Raw genomic sequence first — 27,028 nt, 5'->3', positions numbered from 1 at the left:
TAAAATAAAGAGCATTTTAAAAATTATAACTGAATTTTTGACTGGATGCAATAAACATTTTCAAAGTCTCACAGAGGAGGAGCACGACTTTGAGATATTCTATTAAAAATCAACCAAACAACCTTCTGGTGGCTGTGACAAACAGAAAAGCAACTTCTCTGCTGCTCTCACATTGTTACCGGACATGAATTTTCCCTGCGAGACTCAACAAACTGCTTTTATTACAAAATGTCATGATGATCATAAAAAAAGTCGATGCCAGTATCATAAAATATAAACATGACAGTTAAAGAGACAAACAGGACGCCTTCAGACAAACATGCAGACGTTTCTCCAAGCAGCAAAAATAAGTTTGTGAATTAAAGACGATCTAAGCTGAAGATTTTAGCTTTTTACGCTCCAAAAAGTTTATTTTTCATTGTTTAACTGTTGACAGAGGGGTGTTTACTGCTCAGCTGTCTGTATCGTATCAGTGTTGGGTGACGTTGTGTTCAGAGATCGTCCGATGGCCGACAGCCTGCAGGATTCACACCGACTGAAGACTCCACCCACGGCTGGAGAGGGCAGGAGGTGATCAGTGAACTCACCTGCTGAGCTGATGAGGTGAGTAAACCTTCTCTTCACTCATCTGCAAACATTTTACAATTTTGTTTCATCCCAGCAGTCCGATCACAGAGCAGGAGGAGCGAAGGGTCAAATATCAAAGTCAAACTTCAAACGTCAAACATGTTCCCGTTTCTTAAATGAGTGAGGCAACAAGAGTCTCCCACTCAGATCAGAGTGATGTAAAAAAAGTCAGAAATCATGACTTCATCTGGAAAACCGCATCAGCAAAGAGGAAGTACTCAAAAAACACTGACTGTACCGGATTACCTCATCAAGAGAACAACTTATCTCCTGGAAAATGTCTCAGAGAGTTGAAGAGACAAAGCAGTGTGTCTTTAAAAACTTTAAACCAGCGCAGTTTCTCTGACAAATCAACAGGTAATGGAGGAAGCTGAGCGACGTTTGTAGTTCATGTTCAATGGACAAGATACGTTACGATAAAATAACCTTTATATTTACTGGTCATTAAATGAAATATAGGATTACAACTGTGTTTCAGTGTGAAACGCTGAGGATGGTAATATAATAAACGGCTGTAACAGTCGGATGGAGATAAAAAAAATAAAATAACCAAATGCATTTTTTAAATAATAAAAAACTAAACTTCCTGAGTTCACAGGAACAAAAACAACTTTAAATGAGCCCGACTGAAACTCCAGGTTCTCCTGAACCAACATGGTTTATGACACTTGGTGCTGACTGATGAAAAACAAAATAAATACAGTCAGGCGCCTCAAAAGTTGTTCTCGGTCTCTGAAGGTTAACACACTTTTTTCCAGGCATATTTAGGTGGCTGGTGTCTATGGGTGAGGGCGGAGGTATACACTCTACTGCACTACACTCTACTCATCTAGTTGCAACTAAAATCCCCAACATGAGGAGACTTTTTTGACTCTTTTAGGGGAAAACAACTCGTCCAAGAGGCCGGGCTGTTTGTTCTTCAGTCCACGTCTCGTCGCACACGTGGATCCTGTAGGGTTTGACCTCTGACCTCTGTTGACTCCACAGTCTGACCCGTCACTGAAACGTTGGAGCGAACCGTTTCTCCCCAGCGTGAACGGTGACGTGGCGGCGCAGGTGGCTGCCGGAGATGAAGGTCTTGCCGCAGTACGAACACCTGAACTGTTTGCAGTCCGTGTGCACCGTCATGTGCACCTTCAGGGATCCCGACTGGGCGAAGCGTTTCCCGCAGTGGACGCAGCCGTAGCGCTTCTCTCCCGTGTGCACGCTCTGGTGGCGTTTCAGGTTGCTGGAGTCGGAGAAGCGTTTGCCGCACAGTGCGCAGATGAAGGGCTTCTCGCCTGTGTGGACCCTCATGTGGGTCTTCAGGTTCTTCAGGCAGGCCAGAGTTTTACCACAAAAGTTACAGGCGAACGTCTTCCCGCCGCCGTCCCCCCGGCTGTGTCCGGATGCCCTGCTGACACCACCCTGATGCCTCCACCTGTCCCTTCTGATGAAAGCGTGTTGTCTCTCTGTCACCTCCTTCCTCGCAGGAGGCTGCGGCGGATGGTCTGCAGATAACGGCGCCCTCTGCTGGTTGTTCTGGAAACCTGCGGGCGGCTGGCACTCTGCTGCAGACTGAGTCACCTCGCTGACGGTGAAAGTGAAGCTGCTGCCGCCGGAGTCAGAGGCAGCTGGACCACTCGCACCGGCGTTCAACACGTACGAGCAGCCGGGATCCTCACTCAAAGGATTCTGGGTAGTTAAGGAGCCTTGCTGAAGCTGCGGCTCGTACATCAGACAGTCGTAACTGCTGCTCTCTGACCTCAGGCCGGTGGTCAGAGGTTTTTGTGCGGACACGGAGGCGGAGCTGACTTCCTCGCTCATCCACGACGGAGTCGAACTACCACCTTCGCCTGCTGCTTCCTGTTTGGTCACCGGGGGCGGAGCTTCTGTCTCGGTCGTCTGTCCGACAACAGCATGATGAAACTGTTCTGGAGAGAAAGAAAAGCAGAATATCAGTCGTCGTCGTTGAAGTGGTACAGAAGGATGATTCTTGTGATTTCACCTGGACTTTTTACAATCAGACCCAGACCCATGACCCAGATCTGCCAGTCAGGGCCACATGAGCCACATGAGTCAACCAAATAAAGCAGCCGTGGGTCAAATCTGTCTGTAATCTGACCTCTGACCTCTGACAGTCTCCAAACTGTTCAACCTGAAATGAACCAGTGAAAAATCAGTTCCCAGGGCAACAGTACAAAACCCCACAGACACTCAGGCTACTGATACACAATCAAAATCTAACTTTATTTATACAACACAAGTTGTACATCCCCGTTCTAATCACTTCATGCGGGGCCCAACATCCTGTAGTCTCTGGAGGCCGAGCCGGCATCGTCTCGGTTGTGAGGTACGGCCGTAGCTTGGACCAAAATCTCCGGGTCGACTGAATTGGCTTTCTTAGGGCAGGTACTGATTATTAGAAATCGAGGAGACCGATAGTCAATTTGGAGGGACTTTGTGTGAGAGGACGCTGCATCAGAGCCATTTTTATATTAGTTTATTTTATTATCACAGATACTGATAATCGGAAAATTGCTGAACATCAGACCCGATAATCGTTCTATCCGTACTGTGATCAGCGTGAATAGTTCTGGACCGAGTCTGGCATAGACAGCTAACCTTTTAGTCCAACAGCACACAACTGAGCCTGCACTACACCACAGGTACCATGTGGCTCATTGTTGGTGGCCACAGTCTTTAATTTCTAGACGTCATGCCCAACGTGGCCTGAGTCTGGTTATCCAGCACTCAGCGGTCGCCTCAGGCTCGGCCCGGATGATGTCGCACGAGTTCGAACTCTAGATGTCCCGATCAAATGCAACTCCAGGTGCAGATTTGAAAGAACAAAATAGGTTCAGACTAAATGACAAGAAGAAAAATGATAAATCTGTCTAGTTGTTGTTTTGTTGACAGATTTATCAACTTATGATTTAAGCTCTAGTTTGGACCCAGCCTGACGCGAGTGTGGATCCAGTCTTGGATATAAAGGAACAAAAGAGAAGTCCATATGTGTTCTGTTAATTTAGGAAACTGTACTTACTGTCCTGCTCGGACTGAGACCACGACTCATCGTCGTCCTCCACTTTGATCACTGCAGTCGTCAGTGTGACCGCCTCACCTGCAGCAGGCTGCGATCAGAGCAGAGACAGACAGAGTGAGACATGAGGGAGGAGACCAGGTAGTCTGCAGCTCGGACATCCTGCCAACGGTCCTCCTCTACTCACCGTCCCCTGTGTGGTGTCTTTCCCAGAGTCTGAGGACGGATCTGCGTCTCTACGCAGCAGAGTCTCCTGGTTGGACACTCTGGTCTGCGCCGCCTCGCCTGGAGGAGACAAATCATGATTAGATTTCTGGATGTGTTTGTTTTAATGCTGTTCATGGATTTTATTGACTCAACGTCTGAAAAAATATATCAACAGTCCAACAGGAAGAGGACATGACTTCACTTCACTTCAGCCAGGATAGGCAAGAAAAGGTAGCGTTGATGTCACTTTAAAACACTATAGACATATTTTAATTAGCAGTAATGGAGTAATACATTACTTCAGTAATACTACAGTTACGTCACGTAACACGTTACAATCTGCGTTACCGACCGAAAAGTTTTTATTTTTGTTTTTTTAAGAACTCATCCACACCAACATGATGATGATGATGATGATGAAGCCAAATCCTCCCAGCACACTTTAAATTACACTCTGGAGTCACACATGTCCGTTCACTCCTTGTTCTGTGCACTACAATAAAAATATAATATATTTTTGTCTCATCATGTCATTACAGAAGCTACAGGTCTGTTGTGTGTCACATGACTGAGCCTACAATAAAACATATGTATTCCTGTCTCATCAGACTGATCCTGTCTGCCTCCTCACTGAGTCCAAGACCATTCACTTATTTAAGAACAGACATTATTTAGACATTTTGTTGAAAAGTTACTAAAAGTAGTGTAATAAGTAATAGATTACTCTACACAGACAGTAATATTGTAACGTAATGTATTACTTTAGGTAACGAGTAATATGTAATGTATTGCATTTTGAGAGTAACTCGCCCAACACTGAACACACAAACATTATCAGTGAACTTTAAAATATAAGTTTTTTCAGGGGGACCCTGGCAGAGTCGCCCCCCCGCTGTGTGGACTCTGTCTCCGGCCTTGGAGAGTAAACACATCCCGTGCTGAGGACCGGGACGTGGACCCGCACCAGGGCCCCTCTCTGTCGGTGCCGGTCGTGTCTCCGGGTCGGTCCGACATTTTATTACCTCGCTGCGCTGCGCTCCTCCTCGGCTCGTTGCCAGGGTGATGGGCCGGCGGCAGAGCTCGAGCGCGGCCGCTGCCGAGCAGCAGCGCGCTGCCGCCGGCGGTGGCCGCGGCTCGCAGCGCGCTCGCCCGGGCGGCTCGCAGCTCCATGAGCCGCAGTTTCCTCCGCAGCACCTCGTTCTCTTTGCGGCTCCGTGAGATCTCCAGCTGGAGCACCGTGTAGCCGCTGTCCACCAGCTCGCAGATCTCCGCCACCGCAGTGTTGGCCAGCACCTCCATGATGGAGGCGAGCTGCGTGTGGAAGGCGGCGGCCGGGGACATGTTTCCACTTCACCGCGTTTAAAACGGAACGAGTCGGGTCACTGGGTCCGAACAGGACCGAGCAGGGGGCCTAGTAGAGGATTTAAACCTGGATGTAGCTCCCCTCCTGATGTAAACAGTCCCGAGGCAAACCAGGAAGTGATGCAGGGGCTAAAAAAAATCAAAACCACGGCAGACAAGCCGGAATGCGCATGCGCAAAGTATCATTTTACATTATTTTCTGCATTTAATTAAAGGAGCACCGTGTAGTTTAGTGAGAAGTCCAAACTCTGAATTTTCATAACACAAAAACATTTTCTCCATCAGTGAGTAAACGAGCTGCTCTCAGAGGACAAGAAGGTCCCAGAACACTGTTTGAGGCTAGAGAGGTGGCAGGGTCCGCCACATATCAACAAAGGAAAACTGTATAAATTGTGTTGTCCTTTAAAGTCAGTTTGTTTATTCAGTCATTAAACAAAGAAAGTTTGTTCAGTCAGAAAAAAATCAGCCAATGAGGATCTTTCTCTGCTCATTAACATTTACTCCACAAAACTACAGATTAAAGGAAGAGTTCACCCCGAAACCAAAAGTCAGTCATCATCTCCTCCCTGCATGCTGATGGAAAGTCAGCTGAAGTCTCGAAGTCCTCAAACACTGTCTGTCACATTGTCTCCTGATCAGCTGAAGGAGTCGGATCATGGTGGAGGAGCTGATGGAGCCATTTATTGTTTTTGTTTTTGATCTGTAACATTTTAAAACGGCTACGACAACAAGACTTGAGCCACCTTTCCACCTATATTGGGATGAGTACTGACTGAATTGTCAGTCTTGGCTGAGCGTGTGCGTTGAGAGGAAGACTGTTCTGTGTGTTAACATTTTAAGTCCAACACGGAAATCAGAAGTAGTTTTTTATGGCTCTGACATCAGTTAATTATCTACCAGGACGACAACATCATAAAAGTATTTCATCATCACAACAAGCTGGTATTTCTTTTACGATACACAGCGTCTCATGTGAACAACCTTTAGATTTATTTATTGCTTCAGCTGCTGAATTTCCCGTCACATGTTCTTACCGTGTTTACCTTTTATAAAGCAAATCACAAAACAACTGATACAAAATGATTTTAAGATTGTTTTATTAAACAAGAATTACACACAAACAAAAGAACTGTATGTGACTCGTAAGTATGTGTTATGAAATGTTTTTGGACCTGTACGCTTTACACATCTTAACAGCAGAGGCTCATTAGCAACTTTTAGGTTTCATTATAAAATCAGGCGTCTCTGTTTTGATGAGCCGCTTTAACCTCTTGATTTATTTGTTGAATAAAGCAGAAAGAAGTTTAAAATGCCCGGTTAACATCCTCAGACGTCTTGTTTTGTTTGATCAACACAACAAAATTCAGAGATAATCACTTTATTATAATGTTATATATAAAACAGAACAGCGAATGATCGAACTTGAGAAGCTAGAACCATCAAATCTGTCATTTTTGCTTCACAGACAACTTGACCCACAACATGTTGCAGCTCTCGCTCAAAGTAGTGAAGTAAGACTCATTGTTGAACACGCAAGATATTTTAAAACCTTGAAACTCAACTTTTGTTCTGCGCTAAAACTAACTCCCTCTGAGTGGTTCTGGATATTTAAACGACAGAAGAGTTTGGAGTGACGCCTCCACATGTCAGTCACCGGTCGGGACGTTGGGGTGGCATTTCTTCATGTGTAACTTGAGGCTGTATTTGACGATGAAGCTCCTGGAGCAGAGCGTGCAGGCGTACGGCCGCTCTCCGGAGTGAACGCTCAGGTGCGACTTCAGGTGAGCCGACTGGGTGAACTTCTTGCCGCACTGGTCGCAGCTAAACGGCCTCTCGCCCGTGTGGATCCGCATGTGGACCTCCAGGTTCTGAGAGGTGGCGTACGTCCTGCTGCAGATGGAGCATACAAAACGCTTCCCTCGCGAGCCGGCACTCGACTGAGAGTGACCCGATTGGTCCCTGTAGAGGGTGAAGTTCATCATGTCAGCGTTTTCGTACTCAAATGCAGAGTTGCTGCTTTCAGACAGCTGAGAGTCTGTGGACGTCGAGCCTGAGACGCTGACCAGTTTGATCCCGAAAGCGTCGCCGTCTGTGTTTTCGTTTTGGTGAAACTGAGTGAAAGTCATCTGACTTTTGGACTGTTTGGTCCACGTCAGGCTGAGATCTAGTTCTGCTCTGTTTGTTGGAGACTGAGACTCCATCAGAGCGCCGTTACCAAAATAAGCTGTTCGTCTGTTGGCGCTGGGAGGGACCAGCGAGCACTCCTGGTGGACCAGCTGGACGTCCGTGTCCATCTGCGAGGAGTAGGAACAGACCGACTCGCCGGCGTCCATCTCATCGACGCCAAGCTGGCCGGAGCGGCCCGGCTCGCTGCGGGGAGAGTCCAGCGTGTAGACGGACAGGCTCTTCTTCTGTGTGCCTGCTTTCAGCGTGAGCTGCTCAGAGGACACATTCCTGTCAGACGCTTCGCTTCCCGGCCAGTGTCTCTTCATGCTCCGGCTGCTGGGGCTTGATGTGGCCGTCCCTCCGTCAGCAGCTGTTTTGTTATCTGAAAGAAGAGACCGAATACGTCACCGAGCTGAAAATATGTGTCCACTGCTTTACTGAAACATCCTGCAGGTCTAGTCTTCACTCTACCTTCAAGTCAGCAGCTCAAACTGATCACTCACACTTGTACATTATCAAACACTTATAATGTTTGTAATGTAATGGATTTTTGGGGCAGATATCGTATCAGGAAGTAAACATAACCTTATTCTGCATTATGGTCTATAAAATCTTTCCATAATTGCACATATTGGACTTTATACACACGCATATCAATATATCTTGAAAGATATGACTTTATATCTGAGTACGTGTGGACGACCTGTGTGACGTGACTCACCTTCATCAAAGGTGTCGTTAGTGTCCGAGTCTTCATCTTTAATCAACACCACGTCTGGAAGCTGGAAGAGATTTGATTACAAGTTAAAACAGTCGTTCAGCCACAAGAGTAATGATGCTGGTACGTCTCATAAATATCATTCAGTTATTAACCTGTGAACAGCCACACAAGTGATGCATTTATACAGGAGATGTTGACTTCAGATAAAGTTGGTAACATGCAAACTAATCAAGATAAAATGTCCCCTGAGTCCTGATCAGCTGACTTATCTGTAAGGTTAATTAAGTTTTAATGAGAAAATGCTTTAGAAAAAGAAACAGGAGAGGTTGTAACACTGGATTAAACTACAGCTGAGTGATTTACTACAACTGTACAAATGTTAATGAGACTTCTGAGTGACTGGGATCACCGTCCACACCTGCGTGCTTCTGTATGGACACTTGATTTGGGAGCAGTTAATCCCGTTATCTCAAAATCCTCATTTAATCATCACATCATCAAAAAAACCTTTGGGTTTTTCAAGATGGCAAGAAAATTAACATGTTATCACGAAAATGACTATTTCAGCCCGAAGTAACGAGACTGAGATGATGAAAATAAATAACAAATGTTATCGTGAGATAAGAGATCGACATCGCCGTGCACTGAGCGTGCGCAGAGGTCTGCAGCAGAGATAAGGAGATAATTAACTTCTGATCTGGAGATTATATGGGATTAAATATAATTGCAGCCACGTCTGGTTTCATCATATACAGCAGCTGATGTATATTCTCCAGGCCTAATGGCTCAGTATGAACGGATGCAGTGATGTTTATCTCCTAATCCTAAATATCATCGTTAAGGACTTTTTATTTTGTGGGAATAAATTCTAACGTGACGTCGTCCGTGTTGACTCGTGCACGTAATAAATCAGCTGTTTTCCTCATGTAATTGTTCTTTTATAAAGGTTTACAGGCACGTGTTGTCATAAAAATACCATTTCCCGGACTATTGGAGATTAAATGTCACGTCCAGGTTTAAAACTAGGATGTCACAATGTTTATTGTTATATGTTTTTCTTTTATCTTTGTAGGCACTTTGATCGATGACTTGATTATCCTGCTGTTGTTTCGATAGCACCAGCTACAGTAGGCCTGTAACCTCCCATTGCACCTTTAAAGGAGCACTCTGTAGTTTTGGGGGAAGAAATGTTACTGAGAAGAGAAAGATCTTCATCGACTGAAACAAACTAAATAATGATAATAAATAATAATAAACTGAACAAACAAACTGACCTTAAAGGGCAACACAATTTAAACTGTTCTACTTTGTTTATATGTGGCGGACCCTGCCACCTTTCTAGCTTCAAACAGCGTTCTGGGGACTTAGTTTCCTCTGAGAACAGCTTGTTTATTCACTAATGGCAAAAAAAAGTTTGTTATTACCTCATTAATACTGTAAATATTAATATTCTGAGTTTGAACTACAAAACTACACAGTGTCCCTTTAAATGATTCACCCTCCATAAACCAAAAGTCAAATCCCTTGTGATTAACGATCAATATAATAAATCATAATTAATCTCCCATTGTTCCTCTGCATGGTTGTAAAAGTCTTAATGTGTCCTTGTTGGATTAAACAGCCTCTTTTCAGCAGTGTTTATCAATATGTCATGTCCAATAATTAACTAGATTATCGATTAGTCGACCAGCTGTAAACGGGTGAATTAGCTCTGAGGTGTGATTGTGGAGGCGGACATGTTTACCTCCTCCCGCACCACCACAGTAACGACAGCTCCTCCGTCTCCTCCGGGATCAGCAGCGGTGTCTCCTCCGTCGCTGTCCCGCGGCTGCTGCTGTGTTTCCGCCTGCTGTGCGCCCTCCGCGGCGGGTGCGACCGCCGCTCCCGCCCCCCCGCTGCTCCCTCGGACCACGATGGACTCGATGAGGTGCAGCTTCTTCTTCAGGTCCTCGTTCTCCTTGTGGCTCCGGGTGATCTCCATCTGCAGCACGGCGTAACCTTCGTCCACCACCTCGCAGATCTCCGCCACCGCCGCTTTGGTCATCGCGCCCATGATGATGGACAGCTGCTCGTGGAGCGCTTTGCTGCTTAACACGGCCATCCCGAGGCTCGAGAGGGGACCCGCCCGGACCGAAACCCGTCCTGCCGGACAGCACGACGCGCCAACGGGCTCTGAGACGCGCGTTAATGTCGACGTTGGTGGGTCTGTTTGGATCTGAGGCTTCCTGCACTGATTACAAAGAAGAAGAAGAAGAAGAAGATGGGACGATCTACTTCCGGCAGACTCGCACTTCCGGAATAACAAAGTTGACTTCAAAATAAGAGCCTTTGTTATTGTTGTGACGACTGGCATTCACAGAAAGAAACAGGAACTAGACAGAGAGATGAAAAGGTAGATAAAAAAAAATACAAGTGAATATGTTTAAAAATAAATAGGCAGATAATAAATGTGATAAAAGAACATAAAAACTGAATAAATGAAATACGCTGAAAAACCTCTGTCTGTCTGTTCCCTGACCTCTCCCCAGGGTCCGGTTCACAAAGCAGGTTTAGTGAAAACTCTGAGTCTTTAACCCTGAAATGAGGGAAACTCTGAGTTTTCCGTTTCACAAAGGGAGGTAACTCAAACCAGAGGAAGAGGGGAAACTCTAGCCTGTTTCACAGAGAGAGGTGACTTAAGCTCTCGGTCAGTTACCATGGTAACATACTCTATGAACCTAACCTGGTCGGGACCAGGTTTTCCTCAACAAACCTCGAGTTTCTCTCTGTCTCCGCCTCTTTCAGCCACATACGGTATTTGATTTCCTCATTCATTCAGTCAGCAGGCGAGTTTTGGTGTAATATAGTTCTGCCGTCTGTTTTTTGAGAAAATCATTGCAAAAGTCAGTCAGTAGGCGACATTAGAAGTTATATTAGGTGGCGACTGTTTTCACTCCCATGTCCTTTTGATGATGATCCCTGGATGAAGGTGCAGCATTACAGCGCAGAGGATTAAATACTCTCGGGAGATGACACTTCCACAGCAGATACTGTGTGTTGCGCTGCGCTTTTTTGCAAATGGGAGTTTTTTATACAACGTCGGAGATGCAGAGCACTTTACAAAAGTAAAAAAAAGTCATGATAGGGAGATACATATTTTTATGAATAGGCTTAAAAACTATATATAGGTCTAGGCATATTACATTTTATAAAAGCACTTGTGTCTTGGGGGGTGAGCTCAGAGGATGAGCTCAGCCACTGGCCTTCCTAAACTCTGGCTCAGGCCCAGCTCCTCCGCCTCTGTTAGAGGTGCGGTGCTGGGCCACCACCCGTTTTACGGGCATCTGCTTTCTTTCTGTTGGCTGAGTAAGTCTGTGTTAGTTTAAATAGGCTTAATTATTCAACAGAACATGATATAGATGAGAAGACATGTATGTGTGTGAAAACAGCATTATGTTGGGGATAAAACAACTGTACAGTCAAACAGCCATGCGCTTAACTCCAGGTGAAACTACTCCGAGTTGATCAAACTAACTCAAATCAGCTGTTCTGGAACCGAAAACTCAGAGTTTCCTATCTCAGAGTAGATCAACTCAGAGTTCAAGGTTAGACTCAGAGTTTGTTGAACCTGCTTTGTGAAACGGAGCCCAGGATGTCGGTGCCGATACCTGTGAAAGACAAGAGTGTGTAAAGACACCCTGAGTAGGGGCCGACCCCACAGCAGACAAAGGATGTGAAACACACCCAAGGGGTGGGCTTCTCCTCAGGTATAAATGTTCACGTTTCCTGATGTTCAGGGTCTTTTCTTCATTTTGAACCGCTCGCATGTTGATTGACCTTTTCTTTGCAAAGAAAATAAAACTTTGTTGGCCGGCAAGAATTCTCTATTTCATTCGCCACCAAGAGCAGAAAATGTCCACGACAACGTCAGTTACCCACGGGTTTTATATTATCAAATGATTATTAAGGACTGCCCCCTGAGTGTCATCGCCACCAGATTCAGCAGCGTTAACTTTTGCTGTTAGAGATGCAAACCTGACTGAGTTAAAGATGATTTTTGCATTTTCCAAACTGTTAATGCATTCAACAACAGGCCTGTGTGTGTGTGTGTGTGTGTGTGTTATGAATGGTTTCTTTTGTGTACACATTGAAAAGCTGTTTTTCTGCTGAGTGAATGGTGAGCAGCATTCATGTGTGCTGCCATTGTTCCGACTGGAAACAAACAGAAAAGACAATGTTGGACCGATGTGCTGGCTCGCTGATAAATGGGCCTTTTATTAAATTTCAGATCGTTCCCTGGCAACAGAAAATCCTTACTTCTGATTGGCTGTCAGGCAGCTGTTAAAATCTGTTTAACCGCATCTTAAATCTAAACTCAAGGTGTATTAACCTGCAGGTAACCATGGTGACAGTACGATGCGTCACACCTTTATGAGCAGCTAACTTACGAACATGTTATGGACTCAGCCTGTGAAGGTGGTACGGCAGCGGATACTTCTGTATGTGTTGTCAGAGGCAGCAGGGTGAACAGACTGCGGCTGGGTGGGTGTTGACCTTTAGTATCCTTTAGGCTCTTTGCAGACTCCTCACTCAACTGATATCACTCATACACACACAACATTTCACAAACACGACAGAAAACAAAGAATCATTTCACAAAACACCTTTTCTGAAATGTGATTTCTAAACGTTGCCGTCTTATAAAATGTCATATTCGTGTTCTCTGAAATGTTTTGTGAATTTTTGTGTTTTTTCTCTTGTGAAATGTCATTGTATTTACTGAAATGTTGTGTTTTTCTCTTTATGTCATGCTTTGTGCATTTTTAAAATGTTTCTTTGTGAAATGTTACGACCTTCAGCGCCACCGTACCTCTGTCTTCCTCTTGTCCGTGAAGTTTTTTTGTTGCCGTCACTCTTTGATATGAATAAATCACACACTGAATAGAACAAACTCTCCGCCCAAGATTGCACACTTTTAATTCCAGATAAACACCAACCGATAAACATTCACATGCTTCTTACAGGCGCTGCTCTCTACGGGAATCACTTTCAACAGGCAGTCGTTGCCGAGGCCAAAAGTGTTGAAGTGGACCCAAAACGTCCCACGGTTCTGTTTGAGGTAAGAAGTGATGTGGATCGGGGCTGAAGTCCCTTTTTATTCGTCTCAGGTCTTTACCAAGGCAGTTCAGATGGTTACAAATATGTATAAGGCCTGACAAAATTAAACAGTCGTACTTATTGATGAGTTATTCAGTGGAAAAGCACTCATACGTCAACAGCATCTTCAAAAGAACTTCAACTTTAAAGGGGCACTATGTAGAATTTGGAGAAGAAATTCAAACTTTAATATTTACAATTTTAATGAGGTAATAATACAAACTGTTTCCATCAGTGAATAAACAAACTGTTCTCAGGGGAAAATAAGGTGGCAGGGTCCGCCACATATAAACTGTGTTGTCCTTTAAGGTCAGTTTGTTTATTCAGTTTATTCAGTCATGAAAACAAAGAGAGTTTGATTATTTAGTTTGTTTAGACAGAAAAAAAGAAAAATCAGTCAGTGAATTAAAGTGATTAGAATTTCGGCTCCAAAACTGCAGAGTGCTCCTTTAAAAGATCTATTTAAATCAGAAGTTCGGTATCAGCAGTAAGGTTCTGGTCCATCACAGTTTGGAGCTCCTCACAGTACCATGAGTGCCTCATTCAGCCGGTCACACCACGATGTTCTGCTCTGACAGTGTTTGTGTCTCGTACTTCCTGCTGAGTTAAAGAGGGGGCAGCGCTCTGCTCAGCCGGATGGTGTTTCTGCTGATGGATCCTCAGGTTCTGCTTCCCGGCGAATCTTTTCCCACAATGCTCGCAGGCGAACGGGCGCTCTCCGGTGTGGACGCTCTGGTGCGTCTTCAGGTGTCCCGACTGCGTGAAGCGCTTCCCGCACTGAGCGCAGCTGTACGGCCGCTCGCCTGTGTGAACGCGCACGTGTGTCTCCAGGCTGCGGGACGACGTGAAGCACTTCCCGCAGTAAGTGCAGAGGAAGCGCCGGTCCCTGCAGTACCTGTTCAGGTCCAGTGGGTCCATTCTGGGTCCGCCGAGACTGAGTGCTAAAGGGAAGCCTGCAGTGTTCAGGTCTGACACTTTGTCCAGGAGCGAAGGCCGATGAGTGACGGGCACCATGCTCGGCAGGCCCTGATTGGTCCATGAGGAGCACAGATCCAGCTCTGTGTCAAAGGGGAGGGAGCTGATCAGAGACACGCCCTTCTTCAGCTCAGAGGTCCCGGGCAGGGAGGCGGGGCTTCCTCCCGGCCCGAGGAGGAACGACTTCCTCTTCTGGACTACAGGCGAAGCTTCACAGTCCGACTCTGCGGCCAAGTCAAACACAATGCCTGAAGAGCTGCTCTGAGCGCCCCCTGCAGGGCCCGGAGACCCCGGAGACCCCAGTGCACTGTGGGATTCATGATGGTCGACCCGCTCCGACGATCTGTTACTGTTCTGATCCCACGCCCTCATGTCGGCTGCTGAGGTGGAGATCATCATCGCTGACGGTCCTTCTTCACTGTCATCTGCATCTGACAGCTGCACCTCCGTCCCTGCAGACACACAAACCAACAAACTCTCAGTTTAAACACAGCAGCAGCGAACAACACAAAGACTGAAGATGAGACACACACTCCTGTCAACATGTCTATTTTTAAATAAAGAGCCAGTCTGCACTGAAAAAGAAGCTGGCTGCAGTTTGTCTTTGGTGTTCAGTGTTTGTGGCTGCAGAGGAAGCTGCCTCCAGTTATGTCACTCAGTGTTGTTGCATTGTGGGTAATGTAGGCACCAAGGCAGATAAAAACAAGGTGATATCTCTGGTTCTGAGTATCTCATCACTTATTTAAATCACCACCAGTCACTTTCTTGTGTGTCTGAACAAAGCTGACGTGGGAGCTGTCCTTCCTTCAGTCTCACTGACCTCAGACCTACTTTCATCTTCCTGCTCTGTGGTCACGATCGGAGGCCTTTCTGTGTTGCAGCCTGTTTTGCGGCTGCTGTTCCTCTGAGAACGGCAGTTACATTTATTTAGCGTTAGTTCCTGGATCATTAATGTTCCTCTCTCACCGTCTTCGTTGAGAAGCAGCTCGTCTGTGACGTCGGTGTCGTTCGCCTCCTCTTTCGCAGCCTCCGTCTTTATCAACACGACGTCCTGATTGTTCGTCTCCTCTGCAGCAGAAGAGTCCTGAGAGTAAAGAAACACAACGAGGACGTAAAACGACTGACAATTATTTGAACTCGATATAGTACATAGTTACTAAACGTGGCTGATGCATTTTAACAAGCTGAAGAAAAGTAATACACTAAATAAATAATACGCTTAGTGTCCTGCTCCACTGTATGTTACTGATATTATAATTCATGTTATAAATGTCTTTACTGAGCTGAAGATAAACACACTTCACTGTCCTCTCACCTCTTTGGTTGCAGCATTCAGCGTCGTCATCGCCTCTAACACTGGGACCCGTCCAGTTATTCTGAGGTTTGTCTTTGGGAGTTTGACCCCAACTCCAGCTGGTTCTGCACGTCCTGCAAGAACAACAACAATATCACAATGATGGGCCCTCGCAGGGGGAAGACGAAGGACACCTGCAAGACTCTCTGAAGCTGACTGCTCGTTACTCGATTACTACAGTACATTAGTTGCCATCTATAATCGATGACCAATTAGTCGTTTCTGGTTCATTTGCTGGTTCTGGTGAAGATTTCCCTCTTTTCTTTGTTAGTTATGACAGTAGATGAAGACTCTTTGGGTTTTGGGCTGTTGGTCAGACAGAAGAATTGATTTGAAGAGAAAACAATTAAACAAACGCACCTATAACAAAGTCAAGAACTGTATCATTAGGGAAGTGTCATTATTCTGAGATAATTACTTTTCTGAGATCCATTTCCCCAGTATTTTGAGATACTTAAACGTTGTTCTGAGATACTGGGTCATTATTCTGTGTAAGTTTCTTATTATTTTAAGATGTTCAGTCATTATTTGGAGCTACTCTGTCAAGAACACTGCTCTTTATAATCGCAGGAACCTCTCCACACAGGAGTGGGAGTGACCAGATGAAACGGTTGTAAAAGTTGTCACTGAGTGCAGATTGAAGTTTTACCTGAATGCCGAATTCATACTGAGACCCATCAGAACCAGCGGTACTGACCACGTTTGTGTACACGAACGAAAACATGTGTCTCGCAGCAGGGAGACGTTTAATGAACACTTTTCCAACGGAGTTTGGTGCGGAGCGCTCCGGACACGGCGCCATGAGGAGCACTCGTCGCAGGACACATCCTGACACCATCACCGGTGTCATCGAGACACAGCTGCCGGACGGACTGAGTGAATGTACCGTCTGCTGTCCGGACAGGCCCCGACAACTCACCCACGGTGAAATCCATCAGCCCCCCGCCGACCGCCTCCTGCCCTCCGCAGTCCAGCACCGGGACGTTCCCCCGGTGTCCCCGGGCGATGATGGTCTCGATCAGCTCCAGCTTCCTCCTCAGCGCCTCGTTCTCCTTGTGGCTCCGGCTGATCTCCAGCTGCAACACGGCGTAGCTGTCATCGACCAGCTCGCTGATCTCCGCCACCGCCGCTTTAGTCAGCGCCTCCATGATGGACGTCAGCTGGGAGTGAAACGCCTTGTAAGTCGTCATGTTGGCCGGACGCGAAGCGACAACAAACACCGGGACGAGCGTCACACGACCATCGGCGGACAGCGCGGCGCGTTCAGGGGCCGAGAGCAACGTCCGGAGGGCGGCTGGCGGTTATCTCGTCCCGCTTCACACCGAGCAGAGAGCGCCCGGCCCGGACACACGGAGGGATGCTGCTGCGGGTAACCGTTGTTGTTTGTTGTTGGTCGGTTGCCTCCTCCTCCTCGTGTCGTTCAACAACTTCCGTAATGCCCCTTTCAAAATAAAAGATCAGAGTGGCTCACGGGCCGCTTTCTAACTGCGAGTTAATTAATTGATTAATTATTAATTAATTAATTAATTGAAATATTTATATGATTGTATTTTTTAACCATCAGAAATCTCCATATTGGAAGACTCCGCTTTATGGGTGGACTGTTGATCACTTTTTCAAAATGATCAAAAAATATAACTATTTGATATAAAATTAACATTATTAATGACGGTTAACTTTGAAACCGTTATTGAATGTCAAAGAGGGAAACAGGACCATGACACACAAAAGAAAAGAAAAAGGGGCTTAAATGTTTGAACTGCATCTTGTTTTGATCGTTTTGTTTTTTCTGTGACTGTAGCATAAAATGACTCAACCTTAATTTCGTTTTGGAAACCCTGGTGTTGTAAGAATGATGAATGAACACAATGTACCTTTTACTTTATATTATTTTTTAAATGTTTTTATTTCCTTACTGAAGGGCCTGTTTGAATGCTGTCAGCATGCCAGGAATACAATTATGTTGCGGAAATCTTGATTATTCATTTATTTCCTTATTTTTGTCTTCATTTTAAATACTTCTATCAATCTGTATAAAACAACCCTCTTGTGTAACTTAATTAACTGGGAATTGTCGTGGCAGTATTTCCCACAGCACATGAACGCACCACCAGGTCGGTTTCTACGGCAACGGCTGACAACAGAGAGGACGATGGTGCACAGTGAGTACACGGCTAACACCTCAACATGAGTCATACAGCTGTGCAATATTTGTTGACATGTTTACTGTTGTTAGTATTTCGTCAATGATGTGTTTTACTGAATATTCCAGCGATGTGTTCGTGTAGTTTGTAGTTTTGGAAGTTGGGTTGAGTCGGTCCTGAATGCGGCTGACGTAAACGCTCGTTACTGCTAACAAGCTAGTCGGCTCATGCTAGCTTACCAGTTAAGCTAAGACTTTGATAACAGTTAAGTGAAAATTAATGCGGTTGCTGTGACTCAAAATCAGTGTGGGATCATGTAACTACACTGGCTGCATGAGATACACCTCTTGTTTTTACATTTTACATCTCTAAATATTTTTTAAGTAATTTTTATTATTTTGTATTAATTTTTATATGTAAATATTAGCATGTTAGCTCAATAGCTTCCAGGTCATGTGATCAATTGACTCAAAATCAGTGTGGGATCTTGTAACTACACTGGCTGCATGAGATACGCCTCTTGTTTTTATGTTTTACATCTAAATATTTTTTAGTAATTTTTATATGCAAATATTAGCATTTTAGCTCAATAGCTTCCATGTCATTAGCATTTTAGCTCAATAGCTTCCAGGTCATGTGATCAATTGACTCAAAATCAGTGTGGGATCATGTAACTACACTGGCTGCATGAGATACGCCTCTTGTTTTTACGTTTTACATCTCTAAATATTTTTTAATATTTTTTATTATTTTCTATACATTTTTATGTGTACGTATGTATGTAATTTTTATTTTACGTTTTACAGATGCAAAATGTAAAAACAAGAGGCGTATCTCATGCAGCCAGTGTAGTTACATGATCCCACACTGATTTTGAGTTAATTGATCACATGACCTGGAAGCTATTGAGCTAAAATGCTAATATTTATATATAAAAATTAATACAAAATATTTAGAGTCATATCTGATATTAAGTGTGCTGAAGCATCAAAAGTACATGTAAATTTAAAGTTATACATGTATGTATACTGTACGGAGTACGCAGTGACACCTCTGTCCCTGATGCTTTGTGTGTTGTTGTTCCTACAGTTTTCTTCTCATCATTTTCAAACAAGCAGCACACGAGGCTTCAAGAATTAAGATCACAACATAACAAGTGAAAGAGGTTCATCCGTCACACTCCACCTTCACCGTGTTTGACCCCTGTGTGTGTTCTGTCCGTCCAGTCACAGAGGACATGGTCCGCCGACGGGCCGAGCACAACGAGTGTGAGATCTTCTCGCTGGAGGAAATTTCCCTGCACCAGCAGGACATCGAGAGGATCGAGCACATCGACAGGTGGTGCAGGGACCTGAGGATCCTCTACCTGCAAAACAACCTGATCCCCAGGATAGGTGAGACAGCTGCCAGAGGCCTCTCACTGAACATGTGTGATCCACGAGTTTAAAGTAGCGAAGAAGACATCTGGGTTCAAATGGTGCTAAATTTAGTTGAATAGTTTTAGATGTCTGACATTATTTTAAAGTCACGCAGGTGTAAACAGAAACCTTTGAACCAGTTTTATTATAGATGATATTGTAGTTAAAAGCCAATACAGTGTTTGTGTTTTTGTAATTTGTTGAATATCCAGAGAATCTCGGTCGCCTGAAGAAGCTGGAGTATTTGAATCTGGCCTTGAACAACATTGAAGTCATTGAAAACCTTGAAGGTCAGTATGCAGAACTCAGACAGTTGATTCAGGTTCATGATTGTATATGAACACAGATCGCCTCCTCAGTGGATCTACACAGCTGCACAACACGCCTGCGATCACTTCAGCTCCTCTGTCAACGTCACGTCCACTCAAAGTGCTTGTTTTTGTGTCTGACAGGCTGAGGCTGTTATTCTCAGAGTCAGACAGCATTATGGAAACAATAATAACAAACAATAATAATAATAGTTAGATTCTTTTTGTAACCAGAAACACAAGTTTTGTTCTGAGAGTTGTTGAGGAAACATCTCCAAACTGCTCTTTAACTCTTCCCACGTTGTCTTCCTGCAACAACAAAGTATTCTAACTAACAATTTAATTTACTTAGTTGTTCATTTGGATTATTCAACTTTTAGTTTAGCGAGAAAATGACGATCGTGCCGACTACATCAAGAAGGTCAAACATGCACATGTTTAATATTTTTGATCCAAAAATTAAATGAATTAATTAATAATCATGACCATAATTTTCTGATGATGACTGATTGTTTTAGTGATATACATATAACCAGGTTTACAACTAATGATTGTTTTCATTATTGATTGTAGGAGACAATCTAATGTCACATCTGAGAATCTGGAGGAATAAAATATGTGGCATTTTTACTTTAAATAAGACTTAAATGATTATTAAAATGATTGCTGATCAACCTTCTGTCCATTACTAATGAAATGACTGTTGTATAGATTCATTGTGACGCTCCACACAGATTGTTGTGATCAGTGACCTCATCAGTCACTGGTTTGACCCTCTGGAGTCGTTCGGTGTCTGGAAGAAACGAGATAGAAATGATGTTTGTGTGTTTGTATGTTAACTTCCTGTCTTCAGGCTGCGAGAGCCTCCAGAAGTTGGATCTGACGGTGAACTTCGTGGGCCGTCTGAGCAGCCTGGAGTCCCTGAAACCCAACATCCACCTGGCGGAGCTGTTCCTGGTGGGGAACCCCTGCACTGAGTTCGAGGGCTACAGGCAGTTTGTGGTGGCATCTCTTCCTCAGCTCCAGGTAACTCCACCTGCCCTCCTCCGCCTCAGAGCAGGACACAGCTGAGCGTCCAACACCGCCTGCCTGGAGTCACGGCTGACATACAGACGTTCCTAAAAGTTCAAAGACATTTTAGATGTTTTTCTCAGCTACTTTCTGCTTCATAGCTCAAGTTTTGAACCTTGTTTACATCCATCACTGCCTTTAAATGAGGGAAAGTCACAAATCCCCCTTTTTTTGGAAGCCAAACATATTTAGACAGTTCTGATAAGATAAGATGTCGTTTGAGGCCAGGTCTCTGCTGTGTGTCCTCTGTCCTCAGTGGCTGGACGGGACGGAGATCAGCCGGTCGGAGAGGATTCGAGCCTCGCAGGGACTGCAGGAGGTAAAGAGGCGAGTCTGGGAGCAGGAGAAGGAGTACCTGAAGAGGAGAGCCAGGGAGAAAGAGGAGATGCAGAGGAAGGCAGCAGGAGAGGAGAAAGGAGGCGAGGAGAGGAGTGAAGGCTGCGATGGCCGCCGGTACACTGACGACAACAACACGGCGTGAGTGCTCTCAACTTCTTCCCTCTGAACTGTGGTGAATTAAATCAGAAAGTCTTCAAATAATTCAAGTAAGAACCCGTCAGCTGGACTGAAGTGCAGAAGGTTTAACTGCCCCTGACCTGAATGAAACTGCACAGACCTGATAAAAGTCCCAGTTACATGATAACCTCTGCTCCACTACAGTGAACCTCTTTTCTCTGTAGTCCAGTGTTGGAGGAGAACAAGGAGAACCAGGAGGTGGAGGAGAACATGAGGAGGCCTGACCTGGATGATGAGCAGCGGGAGAGGGAGTTCTGGCACACGCCCTGTTCATTCACCCCCGAGTCTCGTCTGGAGGCTCACCGCCACCTGGAGGAGAAGAGGAAGGCGAAGGAGAAGTAAGTGCTCTGAGATTTCAGCCATTTAAGATGAAAACCATGTTTTTCTTGTGCCAACTGAGCAAAGACAATTAAAAGACGCTGATTAAAGACAACTTGGAACTCGAACATTTCCAACCTCTGACTAGAGAAAGTACAACCGAAAACCACTCGAAGTCAGAATTCGGCACATTTATCTACTATAAGTGGAGTTTTGTAGTTTTGACTCTTTGACTGCTGTGGGATATAAATGTAGTGTACTGCACTAGTTTGGCCACTGGGTGTTGCTATAACATCAGTCTTCAGGATGAGTGGACCGGCTCAGTTTGAGCTGATCATTATCTGCTGACACATACACCTCATGGCCAAAAGTATGTGGACACCCACTGGAAACAGTTCATGTGGATCCACATAAACAGACTGTTGAGGATTCTGATGGAGACTTAACTTGTACCTGGATGTTAAAGACTGAAGATTTGACTTGACAAGTTCTTAAAGTTATTTGTTTATTCTTTTATTATCAATAATTACAATTTAGAATCAAGCAGGTTCGGTAAACTGGCCAGCCGGGGTGGAAGTAACTAACTAACTAACCACTTGGTTAGGGTGAGGACAACGTCATGTTTTGGCTTAAAATACCTGATTCTGTCGCCACAAACACGGCTGGAAAATGTCCCGACATTTCGTGAAACACATCCAGTGGTTTCACGATTGCAAAAGTCGAAAGTCTGCCACCATCCCCTCCACCTCACGACACGAGGCAGCTCATATACATGTAATGTGAACGTGATATGTTGATATGATACGTATGTATTTAAGTGTATCTGTGGTTTTGCAGAAACGTAAAGTGCTGGCACGTTATTCTGGCGACTTGGCTGGCTGCTTTGTGCATGGGCGCCTCGTCATGTTGAAACAGAAAAGAGACAAACTGTTGACGCAAAGTTTGAAGGACAAATATCATTGTGTCCTGTCTCATTTGTATACATTGTAAAAAAGAGGCTCACAACCAGGAGAAACAGACCCAGAGCAAAAGTGCAGCGTGTCCACATACTTTTGGCCATATAAGGTTATATACCTCAGTACCTCAATTTGCTTTAAACCATTTTTCATGAATATTGACGCTGAAATGTGCTGAGGCTACAGGTCATCTGGTCAACAAGGGCTGCCTTCTCAGCCAATCACCAGGGGAACAGATCAATCAGTCAGTCTCGTTATTGACCACATGAGGTGGAGGTGATTTGTTTTCAGTACTGGATGGACGGAAACATCAGTTCAACAGCAACAATCGCACATAAATATCAGGTTTTGACACGACAATTATCAGGACAGATGAGGCTGCAGGTGCCTCAGTCCAGGTTCATCTGTCGGGTTAATGAGAAGTTTTCAGGGTCGTCGCTGCAGCAGAACAAAGCGTACAGAACGGCAGGTTCAGACGGTCCGAGAGGATTTTCTTCTGACGTTTTGTTTGTGACTAATGAATCAGCTGGGAGATGCCAGTAAGCCTGAATGATGAAGTGATGGTGTGTTCAGGTGAGCTGACTGTCAGGGACTGCTGTGTCAGACTGGAGGAGGAGTTTGACTAGTGCTGCACAGTTTATCAACGAATCGTCAAAATCTCAATAAATGCAATTTGTAAATTGCAGAAGTTGCATTTTTTTTGATAAACAGCATTATAATGAAGTACTGTGGAGCTGCAGAGACGCTCTGACCTGTAAGTCTTGTTCTCCAGATGTAAGAAAAGGCCGTGTAGGCTACGTGGCTACAGAAGTAAACAGAGGCTAGAGGTAAACAAACCAGGAGACAAAATGGAGAGAGGTCCTCAGGAATTACTTTGGACAGGGCAAGTTATAATTGTTCTTGCTTGTCAGCTGGCATCGGCCATGTCGTGTGCTGTCCAGAGACGGCAGCCATCGGTCCACACGTGCCGACTGCTTACAGACATGTTTTCTCAGACAGCAGAAACAGCTGATCAGTCACGTGAGCTGAAGTTTATTTGGCAAATCAGTTTCCATCAAACATTTTGCGCATTAGAGGAAGTTTAATTAGTCGTCTTTAATAGTCTTTGAATCATATTAATATGACGTGAGCTTCAGTGTCTGTAGTTCTACTGGAGAAACGGATGTGTGGACCTTCTCCACCTCTGACACTGTGAAGGTGAAGCTGTGCCCGCCTGCCACACACACTCACACATGACGCTCATGAAAGAGACATAAAGCGTTTTCAACGAAAGTGTTTCAGGGCAGAAATGTTGCTGACACTCATGTTGTTTAGGTTGTGGAGGACTGCTGCAGCGTGCGACCGGGCGGCTTGTTGTCACGGACTGTAGATTCTTGTTAAACAAGGTTGGCAGATGAAGACATCATCACTGACGCGACTGACTCACAAAGATGTGAAGCTGTACATGTTATTTATGTTTCTGCACTCGTCAGTGAGTTAAAACACAGACGTCCTGTGTGCGCTGACAGGACAGAGGGTTCAGTGTGTGAACTGAGTGCTTTGCTTCATGTCTGTCTAAATTCCTTTGCAATCATTTTAGATGCAAATAACAGGAGGAGACGTGTTCACAGAGGTCGAGTGTGTGTTGTGCTGTATTCACTGAGGTCAGGCTGATTGTGCAACACAATATATACGTTATCAACTGTATATTCTGTTCATCAAACCTCTTTGATTCTGTTCTGCGGTTTATGTCAGCAGACTCCTTTTTTAAATTGCTGTTGCTCTCTGTCAGAAAGAGCTGAAGAGATGAGGCACTCGAGAACGAGCACAAAGTTAAATCCTTTGGCGTGTAACGAAAAAACCATCCCCAGTCCTTCACAATGAAATCCACAGTCCAGCAGCATCAAACAACTTCAACACATCGTCCACAGGCTTGTTCAGAGCGTGTTTCCATCACATCCACTGGAGCTGGAAGTCAAAAGCCAGAAGTTAGCAGGTGTTAGTGGGCTGCGTGGACACGAACATGGGATGGTGACGTTCCTGTGTCTCTGCTGGATGTGGCGGTAAATATCTGCTAACATGTTAGCCATAACAATGACAGGAATTGATAATACTTCACGGCTGACTGTCTTTGAGCTCATGGTGACGTCCTCCTGCCCCCTAAAGGCCAAAAAAATGTAGCTTCTGTGAACATTAGGTCGCTGCCGGGCCTCCTGAACCAGTCTCATGTACGTCAGGCTTGTTTGTCGGCCAATCAAACTCTAGCATGATTCAGACGGGTTGGTTCTGACTTGGCAGATTATTCGTTAAAATCTAATTAATTTTCCCGCCATGCTGCTAATTAGTGCTCACCCTTAAGGTGACCCTGTTGCCGGGGTGTTAATTGGGTGTGCGTGTTGCACATCCTCTCCTCACTGTGCTTCCCTTCCCTCTCTGACACTCACACACACCTTCTGCCTTCCTCTGTCAGTGCAGTCATATCGGATGGCAGCTGGAAGGTTTCACTGTGAGAGCAGCCAGTGGACCGATGAGGAGCCACCAACGCGCTGATTCTGGGTTATTAGTAAGCCGTCAGTGACAGCTGAGCGTGACCACAACACAAACCTCTGTGCTCACTGCGGATGTGACTTTAAAGATAATATGTAAGACTTCTGCTTTGACGTGTCTTAAAACAGATGGATCTGTGTTTGCTGTGTGCCTCCATTATCCCGAATGTTTCCAACAATTGTTCAAACCAGAGGAATCGGACAACGAGACTACAGATAATGTGAATACAACTTTTAAACGTTACCTCGTCCATGAACATTTCTTGGTGGTTATAAAGAGACAACAACTCCCATGATTCCACGCAACTTAAGTCTTCAGCAGCAGAAATGAAACACTGTGCGTTCAATCGAGTCAACCGGTTTGAACTGATCACTCAGATTTCATATTTCCAGGCATCAAAATGTACTTTTTACCATTTTTATTGGTATAGCCTATACCATATAGGATACTGCTCAGATAATCTTAAAGTTAGCAAGTCTCAAGTTTCTTCATAAAGATCCAAATCTGCCTCAACATATTAAAAAAGATGAAGAGGGAAAAAGGCAGAAAATGCTTAAAAATGGCCGATGAGGCTGCAGACTGGCCGCTTTTTAAATCTGTAGAATAAAGGTACTTTAACAATCACATCTCATTTAAATCATTTACATATTTAAAGTGTTATAGTTTGTATGCATTAAAAAGTGATGGGCTGTTGGATTTTCCCACTAACCATTGTGTCTAGCTGATAAGTTCATGATTGTAACCCTACTGACGTCCAGCCCTCACCACCAAACAGATGTGTGAACTTGATTTCTACTAAAGCTGCTGCAGGAATCAAAGATACTCCAGGTCTTCTCTGTGGAGCTTTTGTCTTGTTAGCAGCGATCAGCAGGTCTTCTTCTCTGACCAGTTGTCTGCTTCGAATACTCCAAAACAGGTTGAACACATATTCAGTTTGTTTGAGATATTAATCTCTCTCAGCCTGACTGGAGTATGCTTGAAGGGGGATCCCTCTCTGCGGCGGTTTCCTTCCTTTTCATCTCAGACATCTTGTCGCTTTCAGGCTGCAGTTGTTGCCAGTTCATTTCAGTTTGTCGTTGGTGTGGTGAAGACAGGACAGTAACTGTGATTAAAGACCTGACATGTAACATATCTCCAGAATAATAAGTAAACGAAGCCTCCTTCACTCACCCAGCTCCTCTGAGACTTCAGGGTCGGTCCAGGGTTCAACTTTGTCCAAGGGCACTCTGACAGAGGAAGCAGGCTCAGTGTGTACCTCCAGCTCACAGGGGGATAAACCCTCCTGCTGGCTCTGATTATTAAAACAACAGCCCTCTGGTTACTGGACAGACTGTCCACCTCTTCTGAAGCTCAGTCCGCTTCAGGAGAGAGAAGAAACACATGAACAGTTTTATCTCAGCTCTGTTAATTCACCTGTTTTTATGCACACTTTAAATTTTTGCATAAGAATGTTAGAAAAACAAAATTGTGGTTTGAAAAGAGAAGATGCATTGAAGGCAGCACGACCTTGATGCTGCAGAACCTGCTTTTCCCCAGCTGCCTGCTGTGAAGGGCAGACTGCGGCGTGTCGTTCGCTCTGCTGAGATTGGCTGATTCCTGCCATCCCTTCAGACCTGTACGCCTCCGGGATGTGATTTTCCTTTTAAAGGTGTTATTGATAACATTCAGCCACTTAATGTGTCTTCCATCTCCCCCCTTTCATTGCATTCACGTCACAACACTGATGTTGTCTGAATCATCCGCCCCTCCAAAGTGCCAGTACCAATACCCATTGCTGCTAACGCTAGCTAACATTAGGAGAGATGCTTTTTCTTTTAAAGCTTTTGTATATTTCTGCACCTGAGAGGTGGACTTGCAACTTGTGTTGCAGAAAATAAATGACTTGATACTTGACTTGAGACATGAAGGCTTGCTTACTTGTTCGTGTTCATTTCCTGTTTGCAGTTTAGTCTGCCTGTCAGTATTTTACTATTTTAGTATTTTTATGATTGAGAAGAAATTCAGAAATAAGATTTAATGAAGTTATTAGTTTGATTACATTTATTTAGTCAAATATCAACAGTTATAATATAAATGTAATTAATTGTCATACTTTTTGACTAGGTCTGTTAAATTGGCCATGATATGATTATTTGACAGGTTGTAATACCTTGTCTATACTGCTGGGTACTGCAGTATCTTGGTGGAGAAAAAAGTGACTT

At 44.6% G+C, this 27,028-nt stretch overlaps 4 protein-coding genes across 11 annotated transcripts in view; 1 reads left to right on the top strand and 3 right to left on the bottom strand.

The window, feature by feature from the left end:
- Window positions 1-199: 199 nt before the first annotated feature.
- LOC311266829 (uncharacterized protein) lies at window positions 200-5,324 on the bottom strand. Its single transcript, XM_084369418.1, has 4 exons — window positions 4,879-5,324; window positions 3,837-3,934; window positions 3,653-3,740; window positions 200-2,540 (listed from the first exon to the last, which is right to left on the bottom strand). The coding sequence occupies exons 1-4, from the start codon at window positions 5,195-5,197 to the stop codon at window positions 1,624-1,626; spliced, it is 1,422 nt and encodes a 473-aa protein (XP_084225544.1). The 5' UTR covers window positions 5,198-5,324; the 3' UTR covers window positions 200-1,623.
- A 974-nt stretch (window positions 5,325-6,298) lies between these two features.
- LOC311266822 (uncharacterized protein) lies at window positions 6,299-10,335 on the bottom strand. Its single transcript, XM_084369408.1, has 3 exons — window positions 9,850-10,335; window positions 8,106-8,166; window positions 6,299-7,766 (listed from the first exon to the last, which is right to left on the bottom strand). Exons 1-3 carry the CDS (start codon window positions 10,204-10,206, stop codon window positions 6,865-6,867), a joined length of 1,320 nt encoding a protein of 439 aa, XP_084225534.1. The 5' UTR covers window positions 10,207-10,335; the 3' UTR covers window positions 6,299-6,864.
- Window positions 10,336-10,697: 362 nt separating this feature from the next.
- The window catches only part of dnaaf11 (dynein axonemal assembly factor 11), a 37,555-nt gene continuing 21,224 nt past the window's right edge, over window positions 10,698-27,028 (top strand). For 3 of the 8 annotated variants that reach the window (XM_084369401.1, XM_084369403.1, XM_084369402.1), the window contains exons 1-8: window positions 12,523-12,626; window positions 13,109-13,203; window positions 17,654-17,732; window positions 18,941-19,108; window positions 19,345-19,422; window positions 20,294-20,466; window positions 20,768-20,988; window positions 21,192-21,365. In XM_084369401.1, the coding sequence (XP_084225527.1) occupies window positions 12,542-12,626; window positions 13,109-13,203; window positions 17,654-17,732; window positions 18,941-19,108; window positions 19,345-19,422; window positions 20,294-20,466; window positions 20,768-20,988; window positions 21,192-21,365 (1,073 nt within the window). In that variant the 5' untranslated portion in view covers window positions 12,523-12,541. Of the gene's footprint in view, window positions 10,776-10,821; window positions 10,899-12,522; window positions 12,627-13,108; window positions 13,204-15,635; window positions 15,750-16,866; window positions 16,940-17,653; window positions 17,733-18,940; window positions 19,109-19,344; window positions 19,423-20,293; window positions 20,467-20,767; window positions 20,989-21,191; window positions 21,366-27,028 lie in introns of those variants that run through there. The other 5 variants (XM_084369405.1, XM_084369404.1, XM_084369399.1 and 2 more) reach the window with 5 other exon arrangements.
- On the bottom strand, window positions 13,045-16,770 carry LOC311266821 (uncharacterized protein). The gene is made up of 4 exons (XM_084369407.1): window positions 16,490-16,770; window positions 15,532-15,644; window positions 15,183-15,300; window positions 13,045-14,668 (listed from the first exon to the last, which is right to left on the bottom strand). The coding sequence occupies exons 1-4, from the start codon at window positions 16,758-16,760 to the stop codon at window positions 13,785-13,787; spliced, it is 1,386 nt and encodes a 461-aa protein (XP_084225533.1). The 5' UTR covers window positions 16,761-16,770; the 3' UTR covers window positions 13,045-13,784.

Source organism: Pagrus pagrus (assembly GCF_965226575.1).
Source record: "Pagrus pagrus genome assembly, chromosome: 12".
NCBI classification, from domain to species: Eukaryota; Metazoa; Chordata; class Actinopteri; order Spariformes; family Sparidae; genus Pagrus; species Pagrus pagrus.
Note: the sequence above shows the minus strand (reverse complement) of the source record. Positions and strands in the feature narration are given on the sequence as shown.

Excerpts from the sequence above, each read along its gene's own strand:
- LOC311266829 (XM_084369418.1), bottom strand. The coding sequence starts at position 5,197 with ATGTCCCCGGCCGCCGCCTTCCACACGCAGCTCGCCTCCATCATGGAG. Across the intron at positions 3,741-3,836 it reads AAGACACCACACAGGGGACG|CCTGCTGCAGGTGAGGCGGT; the intron begins GTGAGTAGAGGA and ends CTCTGATCGCAG. Across the intron at positions 2,541-3,652 it reads GTCTCAGTCCGAGCAGGACA|AACAGTTTCATCATGCTGTT; the intron begins GTAAGTACAGTT and ends CTTTCTCTCCAG.
- LOC311266822 (XM_084369408.1), bottom strand. The coding sequence starts at position 10,206 with ATGGCCGTGTTAAGCAGCAAAGCGCTCCACGAGCAGCTGTCCATCATC. Across the intron at positions 8,167-9,849 it reads CTGTGGTGGTGCGGGAGGAG|CTTCCAGACGTGGTGTTGAT; the intron begins GTAAACATGTCC and ends AATCTCTTCCAG. Across the intron at positions 7,767-8,105 it reads TAACGACACCTTTGATGAAG|ATAACAAAACAGCTGCTGAC; the intron begins GTGAGTCACGTC and ends CTCTTCTTTCAG.
- LOC311266821 (XM_084369407.1), bottom strand. The coding sequence starts at position 16,760 with ATGACGACTTACAAGGCGTTTCACTCCCAGCTGACGTCCATCATGGAG. Across the intron at positions 15,301-15,531 it reads TGAATGCTGCAACCAAAGAG|GACTCTTCTGCTGCAGAGGA; the intron begins GTGAGAGGACAG and ends CTTTACTCTCAG. Across the intron at positions 14,669-15,182 it reads GCTGCTTCTCAACGAAGACG|GGACGGAGGTGCAGCTGTCA; the intron begins GTGAGAGAGGAA and ends GTGTGTCTGCAG.